Source organism: Salarias fasciatus, unplaced genomic scaffold (assembly GCF_902148845.1).
Source record: "Salarias fasciatus unplaced genomic scaffold, fSalaFa1.1, whole genome shotgun sequence".
In the NCBI taxonomy this organism is placed as follows: domain Eukaryota; kingdom Metazoa; phylum Chordata; class Actinopteri; order Blenniiformes; family Blenniidae; genus Salarias; species Salarias fasciatus.
This window is the reverse complement of record NW_021941376.1, coordinates 411,598-427,890: the sequence shown is the minus strand read 5'-3', so window position 1 is coordinate 427,890 and position 16,293 is coordinate 411,598. Positions and strand designations below refer to the sequence as shown.

Here is a 16,293-nt window from a genome sequence, read left to right as displayed (position 1 = left end):
ATCACCCGGATCAGTCGGATCCCCGTGAAGTGGATCCACTCCAGAGTTTATCTGAACCGTTTCGATCCGGTCCGGTCAGACGGCGTTATGGATACGAGCCTCACGGTGAAAGATTAACCTCCTGTCAGCGTCCAGCAGGACTTTGGACGGTCTCCTGTCTTTGAGGACACATTAATCATTAGAACCTTTATGGTCTCCGCCGGCCTTCATTCAGAGACTGTTCTGCTGTAAAGTTCTAAACATTGAAGAACCGACATTCTGACATGACGTTCTATCAAACCGGACGGAGAGAACAGCGCAGAACATCCAGGTTCCACTGAACTGAACAGCAGAACATCAAGTTCTACTAGAAGACACAAATACTGAGATCATGAGACGGAGGAACCTCTGAGAACATAACCCAGCAATCTGACTGGACAGAACAGGACAGGACACAGCAGAACACGATGCGATAAAACATGACATCATATCACAGGACACACATTTACAGTCAGACGGGTCTGGTCACACTCAGACGGGTCGGGTTACACTCAGACTAGTCGGGTTACAGCCAGACGGGTCAGGTTACAGTCAGACTAGTCGGGTTACAGTCACACGGGTCAGGTCACACTCAGACGGGTCGGGTTACAGTCAGTCAGAAGGTTACAGTCAGTCAGGTTACAGTCAGACGGTTCGGGTTACAGTCAGATCACAGTCAGACGGATCGGGTTACAGTCAGATTACAGTCAGATGGGTCGGGTTACAGTCAGTCAGGTTACAGTCAGATGGTTCGGGTTACAGTCAGATCACAGTCAGACGGATCGGGTTACAGTCAGACAGGTTGGGTTACAGTCAGACAGGACGGGTTACAGTCAGACAGGTCGGGTTACAGTCAGACGGGTCGGGTTACTCAGATTACAGTCAGATGGGTCAGGTTACAGTCAGCCAGGTTACAGTCAGACGGGTTGGGTTACAGTCAGATTACAGTCAGATGGGTCGAGTTACAGTCAGTCAGGTTACAGTCAGACGGGTCGGGTTACAGTCAGTCAGGTTACAGTCAGACGGGTCGGGTTACAGTCAGTGAGGTTACAGTCAGACGGGTCTGGTTACAGTCAGTCAGGTTACAGTCAGACGGGTCGGGTTACAGTCAGCCAGGTTACAGTCAGACGGGTTGGGTTACAGTCAGATTACAGTCAGATGGGTCGGGTTACAGTCAGTCAGGTTACAGTCAGACGGGTCGGGTTACAGTCAGTCAGGTTACAGTCAGACGGGTCGGGTTACAGTCAGCAGCAGGGAGCTGAGCTCCACTGAAAAAGTTAAGATCTGAGGCAGTTTTTTTAAAACTTGTTTTGTGTGAAAATTTCTCGTTTGACTTGATTTCAGATCAATTCAATTATAAATTAATTTCATCAAGAAAGAAAGACTTGATTTAAGAGAAGTTCTGAAATCAAGATGATTTTCATTTGTTCTATTGGCAGATTTTTTTTCTTAAATTAAGATACTTTCACTTTGAAAAAAGTAAAAAAAACCTCCACTGTCAATAGAACAAATGAAAATCATCTTGATTCCAGAACTTTTCTTAAATTGAGTCTTTCTTTCTTGATGAAACAATTTTTTAATGGATTTGATCTGAAGTCAAGTAAAACGAGACATTTTCACTCAAAACAAGTTAAAAAAACAGGCTCAGATTTGGACTTTTTGTGGTGGAAAAGTCGACTGAACCCGTTTCTCAGAGGATTTTTGATCAAATTTCTAGTTTGACATGAAAACAGGAAGTGAGGAAAACATGAAAGCAGGAAGTGATGTAAAGGAAGGACGACAGGAGGACGGCCGGCGGAGCCAAGCAGCTTTATTGCTCTGAATGAGACAGAATTGTGGATTCTAGATACTTGATTGGATGCTTTTCCGATCAGCGGCGAGCGAATCATGGCGCTTGTCTTTATCCTCCTGAGATTCACAGCAGGGGCTTCTGGGTGAATCTGAAGCGTTAAAGTGACGGATTAGTGTGATGAAGCCTTCGCCTCGGCAGGATCAGCTGAGGGTGAATCAGGTGATTAGTGTGTTCAGCTGTCTGCTGATTGTGAACGTGGGTCATGCAGGGGGTCCCGGTCCTGGTCCCGGTCCCGGTCCTGGTCCCGGTCCCGGTCCTGGTCCCGGTCTCAGCGGCTGATCTTGTAAACCACGTCTCCGACCCGGAGCGCCCCCTCCTGCTTGACCTTGTGCAGCTGGCCGAACAGCGGAGACGACTTGTAGAGGTGCTTCTCGGACGGATGGCAGAGGCGGTAGCTGCAGACGAGACCAGACCAGACCAGGAGGACCTCAGTCCACATCGGGACAGTCTGCTGTCTTAGAACTGGTTCTGAGCTCATCATGGAATCTAGTTTTTCATCATGATTGTTTCAAACGACGGTTTGTTTTGGTGATTCTGACTTAAAGCTGGTGTCCGGAGTTTCCGTTTGTTTCCAACGTATGTTTCATTTTTCAGCAGAGCTTCAGTGTGTCAGTCCGGTTCATACCAAAATATAACATCAGCATAAAGCAATATAAACATTTATTATGAGCCCCGCCTTCGTCTCATAGACCCCCATGTTATCCGAAAAAGCGCCGGTCAGCGTCAGCCAATAGAATTCGAGCTTCCGCCTTGCTGTCAGTCAGCTGCTGCAGCCACAGAGCACGGCGCTCGCCCAGCAGGGGAGAGCTAGCTAGCAGCAGCCGCCGCGCTCACCTCGGATATATCCACCGTCTGCCGAACGTCCAGGAAACAGCTCAACATGGAGGACGCTGCAGGACTGGAGGCTCTCATTTTCACCCCACGGATAATGAGCGTGCACAATTAAAGGGGCGTGGCTTGGTCGCTCATGAAAGCAGAGGGAGGGCGGAGCCTCCAGACGCTGGATTAAAAAAAAAACTCATTCTTTCAAAACTCCGGACACGAGCTTTAAAGTCCGTTCAGCCGTGGCGAATATCAGCGACATTCAGGACGAGCCTGATGTGTGGAGGTGAAGAGAAGTGAATGTTTGACCTTTTCAGGGTTTCCAGAGGCTCCTTCCTGTTGATGACGCCTGTTTCTGGATCCACGGTGGTGAAGATGCACCTGAAAGCAGGAAGAGAGACAAACCGGACGTCACCGGCGGCCCGGCGCTTCACCGCGGCGCCGCCGGACGGCCCGACCTTCCACACGCCATGACGCGCTGCAGCCGCACGCCGCCGATCTGCAGCTCCTCCACGAGTCCTGACACACAGAGGGGGGCGGGGTCAGTGGGACGCGGCGCCCGGACGCCATCTCGCGGCCGGCGGGGCCCGGGGCCTCACCTCGTCGAAGGCCCGGCAGCCGCCGACCACGATGTTGGGCCGGAAGCGCTCGGCCGTCACTTCCTGCTCCAGACGGCTGCTCAGGTCGTCCACCGACGCCGCCGACAGCAGCATCACCGGGCAGAAGTCCGGGTACGCCACCTGCAGGGGGGGAGGGGTGCGGCGGTCAGGGCTGGGGGGGGCCGACCCCCTGACCCCTGACCCCCGACCTGAAGCTTCACCCTTCACACCTGGAAACTGGCGTCTGATGTTTGTTCTGCAGCCAAATTTCTCTCTCTCTCACTCACACACACACACACACACACACACACACACACACACACACACGCGCAGTCTTGTATTTCTATCCTTGTGGGGACCGTCCATTGACTCCCATTCATGTCTAGCCCCTAACCCTAACCCTAACCCTAACCCTAACCCACACCACAACAAAGCCTAACCCTAAAGAAATGTTTTTGCACTTTTACTTTTTTCAGTAACAACAACATGGTCAAGAAAACACTGTTTCTCCTACTTAGGACCGGAAAAAGGTCCCCACAAGGCACGTCGTTACACGTTTTGCTATCCTTGTGGGGACATTTGGCCCCGACAAGGATAGAAATACAAGAACACACACACACACACACACACACACACACACACACACACACACACACACACACACACCTGGTACTCGGGGAACTGCGGCTCCGCCTCCAGCGGTCTCCTGCATTTCATGTGAGCCTCGAACTGAACCAGCCGGAAGGTTTTCTCAGCGGCGAGGAAGGAAGTGAACCAGCGGGACACGTCGTCCCCGCAGTCCCGGCCCTGGACGTCCGAGCTGAAGACTCTGGACACACAACGGAGGACTCAACACTCTGGACACAGCAGTAAACACACACTGGCCTCATTTAAGAGGGGAGCACGGCGCTGCACACCTCCACGCTGCCATCAGTTATTGATCAGCCCGCTGAGCGTCCGGAGCGGCGGAACGGGTCTGACCGGACGGGGAGAGAGAACGGTCATGAAGCGAAGCTCAAACGGCCGCAGAACCCGGAGCCAGCCCGCTGGCAGCAGGGGGCAGAGGTAGAACTGAGCCTCGCCACTGGGGAGCGGCTTCAGGACTCTCTCTGCCTCGGCCCAGTGGGGGGCGCTGCTGCTCACCCCCGACAGGCGGGACTGGTGGGCCTGAACAGTTGGACGCGCTGCTGCTGTGGTCGATGGCGGAGCGCCGAAGGAACCCGGAACCGGGGGGAATAAGTCTGACAAGGACGAGTCCTGGTCCTGGTTCTGGCCCGGCCCGGGTCTGGCTCCCTGACATCAGTAAACCAGCTGAGTAACACGAGTCCGCCTCATGATTGGTTGGAATCAGAACCAATCAGATAACGGAGCGACCACCGATTCAGAGCTCAGACCGTCAGACAGGTTAGATTTACAGAGAGCTCCTTCTGATTTACCTCCACCCTCCTGATTTACCTCCACCCTCCTGATTTACCTCCACCCTCCTGATTTACCTCCACCCTCCTCCTGATTTACCTCCACCCTCCTGATTTACCTCCACCCTCCTGATTTACCTCCACCCTCCTGATTTACCTCCACCTTCCTCCTGATTTACCTCCACCCTCCTCCTGATTTACCTCCATCCTCCTGATTTACCTCCACCCTCCTCCTGATTTACCTCCACCCTCCTGATTTACCTCAACCCTCCTCCTGATTTACCTCCACCCTCCTGATTTACCTCAACCCTCCTGATTTACCTCAACCCTCCTCCTGATTTACCTCCACCCTCCTGATTTACCTCCACCCTCCTCCTGATTTACCTCCGCCCTCCTCCTGATTTATCTCCACCCTCCTGATTTATCTCCGCCCTCCTTCTGATTTACCTCCACCCTCCTGATTTACCTCCACCCTCCTTCTGATTTACCTCCGCCCTCCTTCTGATTTACCTCCACCTTCCTCCTGATTTACCTCCACCCTCCTCCTGATTTACCTCCACCCTCCTGATTTACCTCCACCCTCCTCCTGATTTATTTCCACCCTCCTCCTGATTTACCTCCACCCTCCTGATTTACCTCAACCCTCCTGATTTACCTCAACCCTCCTCCTGATTTACCTCCACCCTCCTGATTTACCTCCACCCTCCTCCTGATTTACCTCCGCCCCCCTCCTGATTTATCTCCACCCTCCTGATTTATCTCCGCCCTCCTTCTGATTTACCTCCACCCTCCTGATTTACCTCCACCCTCCTTCTGATTTACCTCCGCCCTCCTTCTGATTTACCTCCACCTTCCTCCTGATTTACCTCCACCCTCCTCCTGATTTACCTCCACCCTCCTGATTTACCTCCGCCCTCCTCCTGATTTATTTCCACCCTCCTCCTGATTTACCTCCACCCTCCTCCTGATTTACCTCCACCCTCCTGATTTACCTCCGCCCTCCTCCTGATTTATCTCCGCCCTCCTTCTGATTTACCTCCACCCTCCTGATTTACCTCCGCCCTCCTCCTGATTTACCTCCACCCTCCTCCTGATTTACCTCCACCCTCCTGATTTACCTCCGCCCTCCTCCTGATTTATCTCCGCCCTCCTTCTGATTTACCTCCACCCTCCTGATTTACCTCCACCCTCCTCCTGATTTACCTCCACCCTCCTGATTTACCTCCACCCTCCTCCTGATTTACCTCCACCCTCCTTCTGATTTACCTCCACCCTTATCTGTATTTATCTCCACCTCAGACGTGGGGGATCGATGTCCAGCACAGAAATTTTATAGTTTTGACGAGGCTTCTCTCCATGTATGACCTCAATGGGCGGGGCCACGGCTTCTCTCCATGTATGACCTCAATGGGCGGGGCCACGGCTTCTCTCCATGTATGACCTCAATGGGCGGGGCCACGGCTTCTCTCCATGTATGACCTCAATGGGCGGGGCCACGGCTTCTCTCCATGTATGACCTCAATGGGCGGGGCCACGGCTTCTCTCCATGTATGACCTCAATGGGCGGGGCCACGGCTTCTCTCCATGTATGGCTTCAATGGGCGGGGCCACGGCTTAACTCTATGTTTGACCTCCGGGGGCGGGGCTTCTGGATATGAATATTTGAGGCTGACATGTTAACGACTGATTCCAGCCGCTGCGTTTATCAACCCTCAGTCGTCGGTCCGTTCAGGACGTCGGTAAACCGGCGGTCGGCCCGTCATCAGATCAATTCTGCACTATGAGGCCACGGAGGAGAGAGGAGAGTGAGAGGGAGTGAAGAGAGTGAGGAGAGTGAGAGGGAGTGAATGTCTTATCTCGTCCAAACAAACGGCTCTGGTCAGGCTTCAGGCAGAAATACTTGAGGATTTGGAACACTGACTGTTTCTGACAGAAGCTCTGATTGGCTGACGTGACGGCAGATCAGCCACTTTAAGACTTCATGGTTATTTTCACATCATTAGAAAGTTCATACGTCTCCGTGGAAACAGCTTCAGCAGAGGAAGAGTGAGACCACAACAGAAAGCGTCTTTCTTTCTCCTGATTGGCTGCTTCTCTTCTGCGGGTTTATTGGATCTTCTGACAGGATTTCAGGATTTATTGATCGAGTTGACTCAGATCATTGAATCAGATCAGATCAGATCAGATCTCAGAGGTGATCAGCAGATCTTTAAGAGCGGAGATGAAGCAGTGAAGGAGCAGAGAGACGGGAGAACCTGCAGTCCAGGACGGGGTTCTGCGGCCGGTCCAGGGGGAACCGCAGCTCCTCCATGTCCGGACCCGTCAGGCGGCCCAGACCTCCGTCACACGTCAGCGACACCAGGACCAGGCGGGGCTGCTGGCGGCCCGTCACCATGTGGCCGTCCTCCGTCACCAGCAGGAAGTGTCTGCAGGCGGCAACGCAACCGGGTGAGCAGCGGCAACCGGTCTGGCAACTAGCACTGACCAGCGGCAACTAGTCGACTCCACTAGCACTGACCAGTAACAACTAGTCTACTCAACTAGCACTGACCAGTCGCAACTAGTCCACTCAACTAGCACTGACCAGCGAGAACTAGTCTACTGAACTAGCACTGACCAGTTGCAACTAGTCTACTCAACTAGCACTGACCAGTCGCAACTGGTCCACTCAACTAGCACTGACCAGTCGCAACTAGTCCACTCAACTAGCATTGACCAGCCGCAACTAATCTATTCAACTAACACTGACCAGTCACAACTGGTCCACTCAACTAGCACTGACCAGTCACAACTAGTCCACTCAACTAGCACTGACCAGTCGCAACTAGTCCACTCAACTAGCACTGACCAGTCACAACTAGTCTACTGAACTAGCACTGACCAGTTGCAACTAGTCTACTCAACTAGCACTGACCAGTCGCAACTGGTCCACTCAACTAGCACTGACCAGCGAGAACTAGTCTACTGAACTAGCACTGACCAGTAACAACTAGTCTACTCAACTAGCACTGACCAGTCGCAACTAGTCCACTCAACTAGCACTGACCAGCGGCAACTAGTCTACTCCACTAGCACTGACCAGCCGCAACTGGTCCACTCAACTAGCACTGACCAGTGGGAACTAGTCCACTCAACTAACACTGACCAGTGGGAACTAGTCCACTCAACTAGCACTGACCAGTCGCAACTAGTCCACTCAACTAGCACTGACCAGTCGCAACTAGTCCACTCAACTAGCACTGACCAGTGGGAACTAGTCCACTCAACTAACACTGACCAGTCGCAACTGGTCCACTCAACTAGCACTGACCAGTCGCAACTAGTCCACTCAACTAGCACTGACCAGTCGCAACTGGTCCACTCAACTAGCACTGACCAGCGGCAACTAATCAACTCAACTAGCACTGACCAGCGGCAACTAATCTACTCAACTAGCACTGACCAGTCGCAACTGGTCCACTCAACTAGCACTGACCAGTCGCAACTAGTCCACTCAACTAACACTGACCAGTCGCAACTGGTCCACTCAACTAGCACTGACCAGTCACAACTAGTCTACTCAACTAGCACTGACCAGCGGCAACCGGTCTGGCAACTAGCACTGACCAGCACCAACTAGTCTACTCAACTAGCACTGACCAGCGGCAACTAGTCTACTCACCTAGCACTGACCAGTCGCAACTGGTCCACTCAACTAACACTGACCAGTCACAACTAGTCTACTCAACTAGCACTGACCAGCGGCAACTAGTCTACTCACCTAGCACTGACCAGTCGCAACTGGTCCACTCAACTAGCACTGACCAGCAGCAACTAGTCTACTCAACTAGCACTGACCAGTCACAACTGGTCCACTCAACTAGCACTGACCAGCGGGAACTAATCTACTCAACTAGCACTGACCAGTCGCAACTGGTCTACTCAACTAGCACTGACCAGTCGCAACTAGTCTACTCAACTAGCACTGACCAGCAGCAACTAGTCTACTCAACTAGCACTGACCAGTCGCAACTAGTCTACTCAACTAGCACTGACCAGTCGCAACTGGTCTACTCAACTAGCACTGACCAGTCGCAACTAGTCTACTCAACTAGCACTGACCAGTCGCAACTGGTCTACTCAACTAGCACTGACCAGTCGCAACTAGTCTACTCAACTAGCACTGACCAGTCGCAACTAGTCTACTCAACTAGCACTGACCAGCGGCAACCGGTCTGGCAACTAGCACTGACCAGCACCAACTAGTCTACTCAACTAGCACTGACCAGCGGCAACTAGTCTACTCACCTAGCACTGACCAGTCGCAACTGGTCCACTCAACTAACACTGACCAGTCACAACTAGTCTACTCAACTAGCACTGACCAGCGGCAACTAGTCTACTCACCTAGCACTGACCAGTCGCAACTGGTCCACTCAACTAGCACTGACCAGCAGCAACTAGTCTACTCAACTAGCACTGACCAGTCACAACTGGTCCACTCAACTAGCACTGACCAGCGGGAACTAATCTACTCAACTAGCACTGACCAGTCGCAACTGGTCTACTCAACTAGCACTGACCAGTCACAACTGGTCCACTCAACTAGCACTGACCAGCGGGAACTAATCTACTCAACTAGCATTGACCAGTCGCAACTGGTCTACTCAACTAGCACTGACCAGTCGCAACTAGTCTACTCAACTAGCACTGACCAGCAGCAACTAGTCTACTCAACTAGCACTGACCAGTCGCAACTAGTCTACTCAACTAGCACTGACCAGTCGCAACTGGTCTACTCAACTAGCACTGACCAGTCGCAACTAGTCTACTCAACTAGCACTGACCAGTCGCAACTGGTCTACTCAACTAGCACTGACCAGTCGCAACAAGTCTACTCAACTAACACTGACCAGCGGCAACTAGTCCACTACACTAGCTCTGATCAGGTGTAACTAGTGTCCAAACATCACATTATGGGGTACCAGTCCGGACCGGGGTGGGGGACACTCTGGAATGGGGGGATGGGGGGGTGCAGTCTGGACCTGGGGGGAGGGGGGGTGGTAGGGTTAGGACAGTCCGGACCTGGGGGGGGGGGGGGTGGTAGGGTTAGGGCAGTCTGGACCTGCGGGGGGGGTGGTAGGGTGAGGGCAGTCCGGACCGGGTCCCTTGCGGGTCACCACTCACCGGTCCCGCAGCTCCCCGCTCTTCAGGCCGAGCTGCAGACACTCCGCCTCGGACACCGACACTCCTCTGCCGGACTTGAGCGGGTGCACGAGCAGCTGCGACACGACGCCGACCGGCTCCGCTCTCTCCGCCCGCCGCAGGTACCGATACCCGAGCCCGAGCCCGAGCAGGGCCGCGGCCGCGCCCCCGGCCACCAGGGCGGCCGTCCTGCTCTGGAGCAGCCCGCCGAAGAGCCGCTGCCTCGGATCCATGCTGCACTCCGCTCCGCTCCGCGGGACTTCGTCGGTTGTTGTCGGTGTTTGTCGGTTGTTGTCGGACTCGTTCGGAACTTTTCGGCTGTTTTCGGACTTTGAACTTCCGTAAAGAGAAGGAAGCACCGTGAGACGTTCAGGGACACTCTGTAAACTTCAGACCCGGGTTCACCGCTCAGAACAGAGAGAAAATTGAAAAAGTTCTAAAAGTTCCTCCTCCTTTTGGAGAAGTCATGGAAGCAAGCTTGAATAAATCTTTGAGAGAAGGTATTTCTAAGAGCCCAAACTGAATTGAAATGAAAAATCCTTCATTAGTCCCACAGGGGGAAATGTACAAGTTTCTTTCTTCCACTTTTTTGTCTTTTCACCTGTCCTTCTGTCCCCCCTCGGTCCAGCTGTATCGGGTGTCAGTGCTCAAAATAAATAAAATACATTAAAGGATATTGCACATGACAGTTTGCAGGTTGTCATTTCAGTTAATGTGTGTGTGTGTGTGTGTGTGTGTGTGTGTGTGTGTGTGTGTGTGTGTGTGTGTGTGTGTGTGTGTGTGTGTGTGTGTGTGTGTGTGTGTGTTCTCGTATTTCTATCCTTGTTGGGGCCAAATGTCCCCACAAGGATAGCAAAACGTGGAGCGACGTGCCTTGTGGGGACCTTTTTCTGGTCCTAAGTAGGAGAAACAGTGTTTTCTTGACCATGTTGTTGTTACTGAAAAAAGTAAAAGTGCAGAAACATTTCTTTAGGGTTAGGCTTTGTTGTGGTGTGGGTTAGGGTTAGGGTAAGGGTCAGGGTTAGGGGCTAGACATGAATGGGAGTCAATGGATGGTCCCCACAAGGATAGAAATACGAGACTGTGCGTGTGTGTGTGTGTGTGTGTGTGTGTAGGTTTTATGATCAATGTGTAGTAGGGATCTCAAACTCTCAACCTGGCCCCTGGAGGTCAGAAGAGGTCAGTAGAGGTCAGTGGAGGTCAGTGGAGGTCAGTGGAGGTCAGTGGAGGTCAGTAGAGGTCAGTGGAGGTCAGTTTCTTCACTGTTAAGAAAAAACCTGCAAAGAAATCCGGCAGGAAGGCAGAAGTGAAGCCGAGCGAACAGCAAATCCGTCTGACTTCACTTATTTCAGCAAACGATGTGAAAAAGACTCACAGACAGAAGAGCGTGACGCCTCGGGATCAGTTCTGGGGTTTGACACAGATCCTCCGGTCCGAGTCCGGGTCTGGGTCCAGTTCCGGGCCAGGAGCAGAAGGCGGCAGATGCTGCCTCCACGGGTCCCTCTGCGGGGGCCGGACGGGGGCCGGGAGCCAGCAGGTTCCACCGGCAGCTCTCCAAACCCGCTCCGTCCAATCAGAGAGCCGCAAACAACAGCGCTCAGGAATAACGACCAATCAGACGAGCAGGACGCGAAATGGCCAATCACACGGCTGCTCCTCCCCTCGCGAGGAGAAAATCCTTCAGGTCTCTGGTTTTATTCCGACCGAGACGTTTCAGTCCCTGAACTGAACATCGGCCGTCCGACTGGAGACCCGAGCCGGTTTTAACCGAACGACCAGAAGCAGAAACGCTGCGGGCAGAAGATGAACCTGATGGAACGGCTGGACGGTAAAGATCCAGGTCCAGGTCCAGGTCCAGGTCCAGGTCCAGGTCCAGGCCCAGGTCCAGGTCCAGGTCCAGACGCAGGAAGGACGAGGCGGTCCTCATGTTCTCATTGTTTCCCTGCGGAGACGCTGAGACCGAGACGACGTGAAGACACGACTCCAGAGAGCTGCTGCTTCACACAGAGAGACCATCTGGACACACTCCGCCTCGAGGACGTCCACAGGCTGTCCTCACACACTGCTGTCCTCACACACGGCTGTCCTCACACACTGCTGTCCTCACACACTGCTGTCCTCACACACGGCTGTCCTCACACACTGCTGTCCTCACACACTGCTGTCCTCACACACGGCTGTCCTCACACACGGCTGTCCTCACACACGGCTGTCCTCACACACGGCTGTCCTCACACACGGCTGTCCTCACACACTGCTGTCCTCACACACGGCTGTCCTCACACACGGCTGTCCTCACACACTGCTGTCCTCACACACGGCTGTCCTCACACACGGCTGTCCTCACACACGGCTGTCCTCACACACGGCTGAAATAGCAGAGGTTTCAGAGACAGAGTGAGACGTCGTGTCGCAGAGTCACGCCGATCAGTCAGATTTGAGGCGGTTTGAAGGAAATCGACTGAAATATTCAAACTTTCATCTCTGTTCATCTTTATTACGACTGAAAATCCTGATTTTCACAGACGAGCCTCAGAATGGTGTGTTCTGTCTGGAGAGCAGAGTTCTCTGTGTTCTGTGTTCTCAGTGTTCTCTCTGTTCTCTGTGTTCTCTGTGTTCTGTGTTCTGTGTTCTCTGTGTTCTCTGTGTTCTCTGTGTTCTCAGTGTTCTCTGTGTTCTCTGTTCTCTGTGTTCTCTGTGTTCTCTCTGTTCTCTGTGTTCTCTGTGTTCTCGCACCACCAACTCAGGCGGCGCCCGGCCATTTGGGGGAGGAGCTTCAGTCCCGTCAGTCACTCCGTCTGTCGTGGCTCAGTTCCTCTGAGAGTGACGGCCGTGGAACCAACACAGAACCCCCCCTCCACCCTCCTCAGGGGTCAGAGGTCACTGGGGAGCAGCCAATGGAAGCCTCATGGTTCGTCTTGAAGCAGCTCGTCTGTGGACCGACCGGTCCTGGCGGAGCGGCGGCGTCCGCCCGGCAGCAGATGGACTCGCCGTCCCGCCGTGGACTCGCCATCCCGCCATGGACGTCCCATCCCGCCGTGGACTCGCCGTCCCGCCGTGGCTGTCCCGTCCCGCCGTGGACTCGCCGTCCCGCCGTGGCTGTCCCGTCCCGCCGTGGACTTGCCGTCCCGCCGTGGACGTCCCGTCCCGCCGTGGACTTGCCGTCCCGCCGGCTACAGGGAGCTGCGTCTCCTGAAGGCCCTGAAGGGGGACAGGATGAGGCCGGCGGTGACGGAGCCGATGCTGCCGCAGTGACCCGGACCGCAGACGCAGCCCGTCGACCCGTCCTCCGTCCAGGGGGGACGGGCGCCGCTCCGCCGCCGGTAGGCGTCGGGGAAGGCGGGGTCCTGAGGCAGGAAGGCGGAGCTCTGCAGCTCCTCCCTGCTCCGGTACCACAGGCAGGAGCAGACGGTCTGGAAGTGCAGCACCTCGGCGTAGACCCCCCTCCGGTCCGAGGCCCTCACCGCGCCGTCCGCCGAGGACACGGAGGACACAGAGGACACGGAGGACACGGAGGCGAAGACGGGTGGCGGCCGGGCCGCCGGGACGGCCGGCGGCGCCTTCCGCTCGGCGTCCCGCCGCTCGTCCTCGGCGCCGGCGGTCAGGAAGCGCAGCACCACCAGGTTGAGGAAGGCGCCGATCACCGTCAGGCCCAGCAGGATGTAGGCGAAGCAGAACGCCGCGTAGCGCGGCTCCTTCGTCAGGGCGTCGTCCTTCTGCAGCGCCACGTAGTCGCCGAAGCCGATGGTGGTGAGCGTGATGAAGCAGTAGTAGAAGGCGTGCAGGAAGCTCCACCCCTCGCTGTGGGAGAAGAAGGCGGCGCCGGCGCACAGCGTGGCCACGCAGGAGAAGAAGCCCACCGCCACCATGTTGGCCATGGACACGGCGGTGCGCCGCAGGCCCAGGCAGCGCTTGGCCCGGCGCAGCAGGACCCGGACCAGGCTGTTGATCCGCTCGCCCAGGCTCTGGAACATGACCAGCGTCAGCGGGATCCCCAGCACGGCGTAGAACATGCAGAACACCTTCCCCGAGTCGGTGCTGGGCGCCGCGTGGCCGTAACCTAGGCAACAACATGACAAGGTCACATGTCTCTGAGGGCGGCTCCTCACGGATCACATGGATCACATGGATCACACGGATCACATGGATCACAGGAATCACATCCATCCTTCCATTTTCTATCGCTTATCCAGACCGGGCCATGGGGGCAGCAGTCTCAGCAGGGATGCCCAGACTTCCTGTCCCCAGACTTCCTGTCCCCAGACTTCCTGTCCCCAGACTTCCTGTCCCCAAAAACTTACTCCAGTTCCTCTGGGAGGATCTCAAGGTGTTCCCAGTCCAGCCCAGAGACATAGTCTCTCCAGAGTGTCCTGGTCTTCCCTGGGTCCTCCTCCTGGTGGGACAATCCCAGAACTCTTCTCCAGGGAGGTGTCCAGGTCCTCCACCGACCTGGAGAGGACAGACCACCTTCTTCTGGTCCAGGACCAGGGCCTGGGATCTGGAGGTACTGATCCTCATCCCCATTGTTTCATACTCGGCTGCAAACCACCCCAATGCATGATGGTCCAGGTTCCATGGAGCCAACAGGACAACATCATCTGCAAAGAGCAGAGAGGAGATCCTGTGGTCCCTGAACCAGACCCCCTCCAGCTCCTGGTCCCTGAACCAGACCCCCTCCAGCTCCTGGTCCCTGAACCAGACCCCCTCCAGCTCCTGGTCTCTGAACCAGACCCCCTCCAGCTCCTGGTCCCTGAACCAGACCCCCTCCAGCTCCTGGTCCCTGAACCAGACCCCCTCCAGCTCCTGGTCTCTGAACCAGACCCCCTCCAGCTCCTGACTGCATCTAGAAATTCTGTCCATAAAGATTCTGAACAGAACCGGTGACAAAGTTCAGTCCTGCTGGAGTCCAACATGAACCAGGACCAGATCTGACTTACTGCTTCTCTCCTCAAGTGATTTTCTTCCTCAGTCAACTGAAAGAAAACCAGCCAGCTGTGATCCAGCTGTGATCCAGCTGTGATCCAGCTGTGATCCAGCTGTGCATCAGCTGTGTATCAGCTGTGATCCAGCTGTGATCCAGCTGTGATCCAGCTGTGTATCAGCTGTGTATCAGCTGTGATCCAGCTGTGATCCAGCTGTGATCCAGCTGTGATCCAGCTGTGATCCAGCTGTGCAGTGAGTGCGCCTCACCTATGGTGGTGATCACAGTGATGGCGAAGTAGAATGAGCCGGCGAACCTCCACTGCACTCCCGCTTTGTGAGGCTTGAGCTGCAGGACCAGGAGCTCCAGGTCCTGGTAGTTCTCCTTGGTCAGGTTCAGGTTCCGCAGGAGAAGGTTCTTCCTGGAGTCCAGCTTCCTCTTCTGGCTCTTCTCCTGTTTGGACTCCAGAGTCTCAAAGACGGCGGCTCCAACCACCAGGTAGGTGAGGATACTGAGGATGAGGGCCAGAGTCCGGGAGGTCTGCCTCTCCATGCTGAGGAGGAGGAGCAGGAGGAGGAGGAGGAGGAGGAGAGAGAGGAGGAGGAGAGAGGGGAGGAGGTGGAGGAGGAGGAGGAGGAGGAGGAGAGAGAGGAGGAGAGAGAGGAGGAGGAGAGAGGGGAGGAGGAGGAGGAGGAGAGAGAGGAGGAGGAGAGAGAGGAGGAGGAGGAGGAGGAGAGAGAGGAGGAGGAGAGAGAGGAGGAGGAGGAGGAGGAGAGAGGGGAGGAGGAGGAGGAGGAGAGAGAGGAGGAGGAGAGAGAGGAGGAGGTGGAGGAGGAGGAGGAGAGAGAGGAGGAGGAGGAGAGAGAGGAGGAGGAGGAGGAGGAGGAGCAGGAGGAGGGGGAGAGAGGGGAGGAGGAGAGAGAGGAGGAGGAGGAGGAGGAGAGAGAGGAGGAGGAGGAGGAGGAGAGAGAGGAGGAGGAGAGAGAGGAGGAGGAGGAGAGAGAGGAGGAGGAGAGAGAGGAGGAGGAGGTGGAGGAGGAAGAGGAGGAGGAGGAAGAGGAGGAGGAAGAGCAGGAGGAGGAGGAGGAGAGAGAGGAGGATGAAGAGGAGGAGGAAGAGGAGGAGGAGGAGAAAAGAGAGGAGGAGGAGGTAGAGGAGGAGAGAGAGGAGGAGGAAGAGGAGCAGGAGGAGCTGCTCTCTGCTCTTCCTTCTCCTGAAGACTCTCAGTCCAACAGAGCGGAGTTTGGAGACGGAGCTGTCCTCTCAGCACCACCTCCCCCCCCCCCCCCCCCCCCTCCTCCCCCTCCCCCACAGCACGGCCGGGCGGCTTCTCCATTTGGACGGTTTGTCACCGAGTTAAATTTAGATTCTCGCAGAAAAGAAACGCGGTTCAACCCCGCAGGCGGAGAGGCGGGGCGGGACCAGCAGGGGGCGCAGCGCCGAGCAGCGGGGGCGGAGCCAACCCTGCCTCCACAAGAGTAC

At 55.2% G+C, this 16,293-nt stretch overlaps 2 protein-coding genes across 2 annotated transcripts; both read right to left on the bottom strand.

The window, feature by feature from the left end:
• Positions 1-1,810: 1,810 nt before the first annotated feature.
• Positions 1,811-10,233, bottom strand: marc1 (mitochondrial amidoxime reducing component 1). Its single transcript, XM_030087201.1, is given in 8 exon segments — positions 1,811-2,265; positions 3,002-3,073; positions 3,151-3,202; positions 3,205-3,211; positions 3,292-3,432; positions 3,958-4,120; positions 6,962-7,132; positions 9,873-10,233. Coding segments are annotated over 8 exon segments (984 nt in total). The 5' UTR covers positions 10,124-10,233; the 3' UTR covers positions 1,811-2,138.
• Positions 10,234-13,063: 2,830 nt separating this feature from the next.
• Positions 13,064-15,379, bottom strand: LOC115385241 (potassium channel subfamily K member 3-like). Its single transcript, XM_030087205.1, has 2 exons — positions 15,081-15,379; positions 13,064-13,950 (listed from the first exon to the last, which is right to left on the bottom strand). The coding sequence occupies exons 1-2, from the start codon at positions 15,361-15,363 to the stop codon at positions 13,064-13,066; spliced, it is 1,170 nt and encodes a 389-aa protein (XP_029943065.1). The 5' UTR covers positions 15,364-15,379.
• Between the last annotated feature and the right edge of the window lie 914 nt (positions 15,380-16,293).

What these genes read in the sequence shown, in the direction of transcription:
- LOC115385241 (XM_030087205.1), bottom strand. Translation starts at nt 15,363, where the DNA reads ATGGAGAGGCAGACCTCCCGGACTCTGGCCCTCATCCTCAGTATCCTC. An exon ending in CACTGTGATCACCACCATAG is followed by an intron (nt 13,951 to 15,080) that starts GTGAGGCGCACT and finishes GTTGTTGCCTAG; the next exon opens with GTTACGGCCACGCGGCGCCC.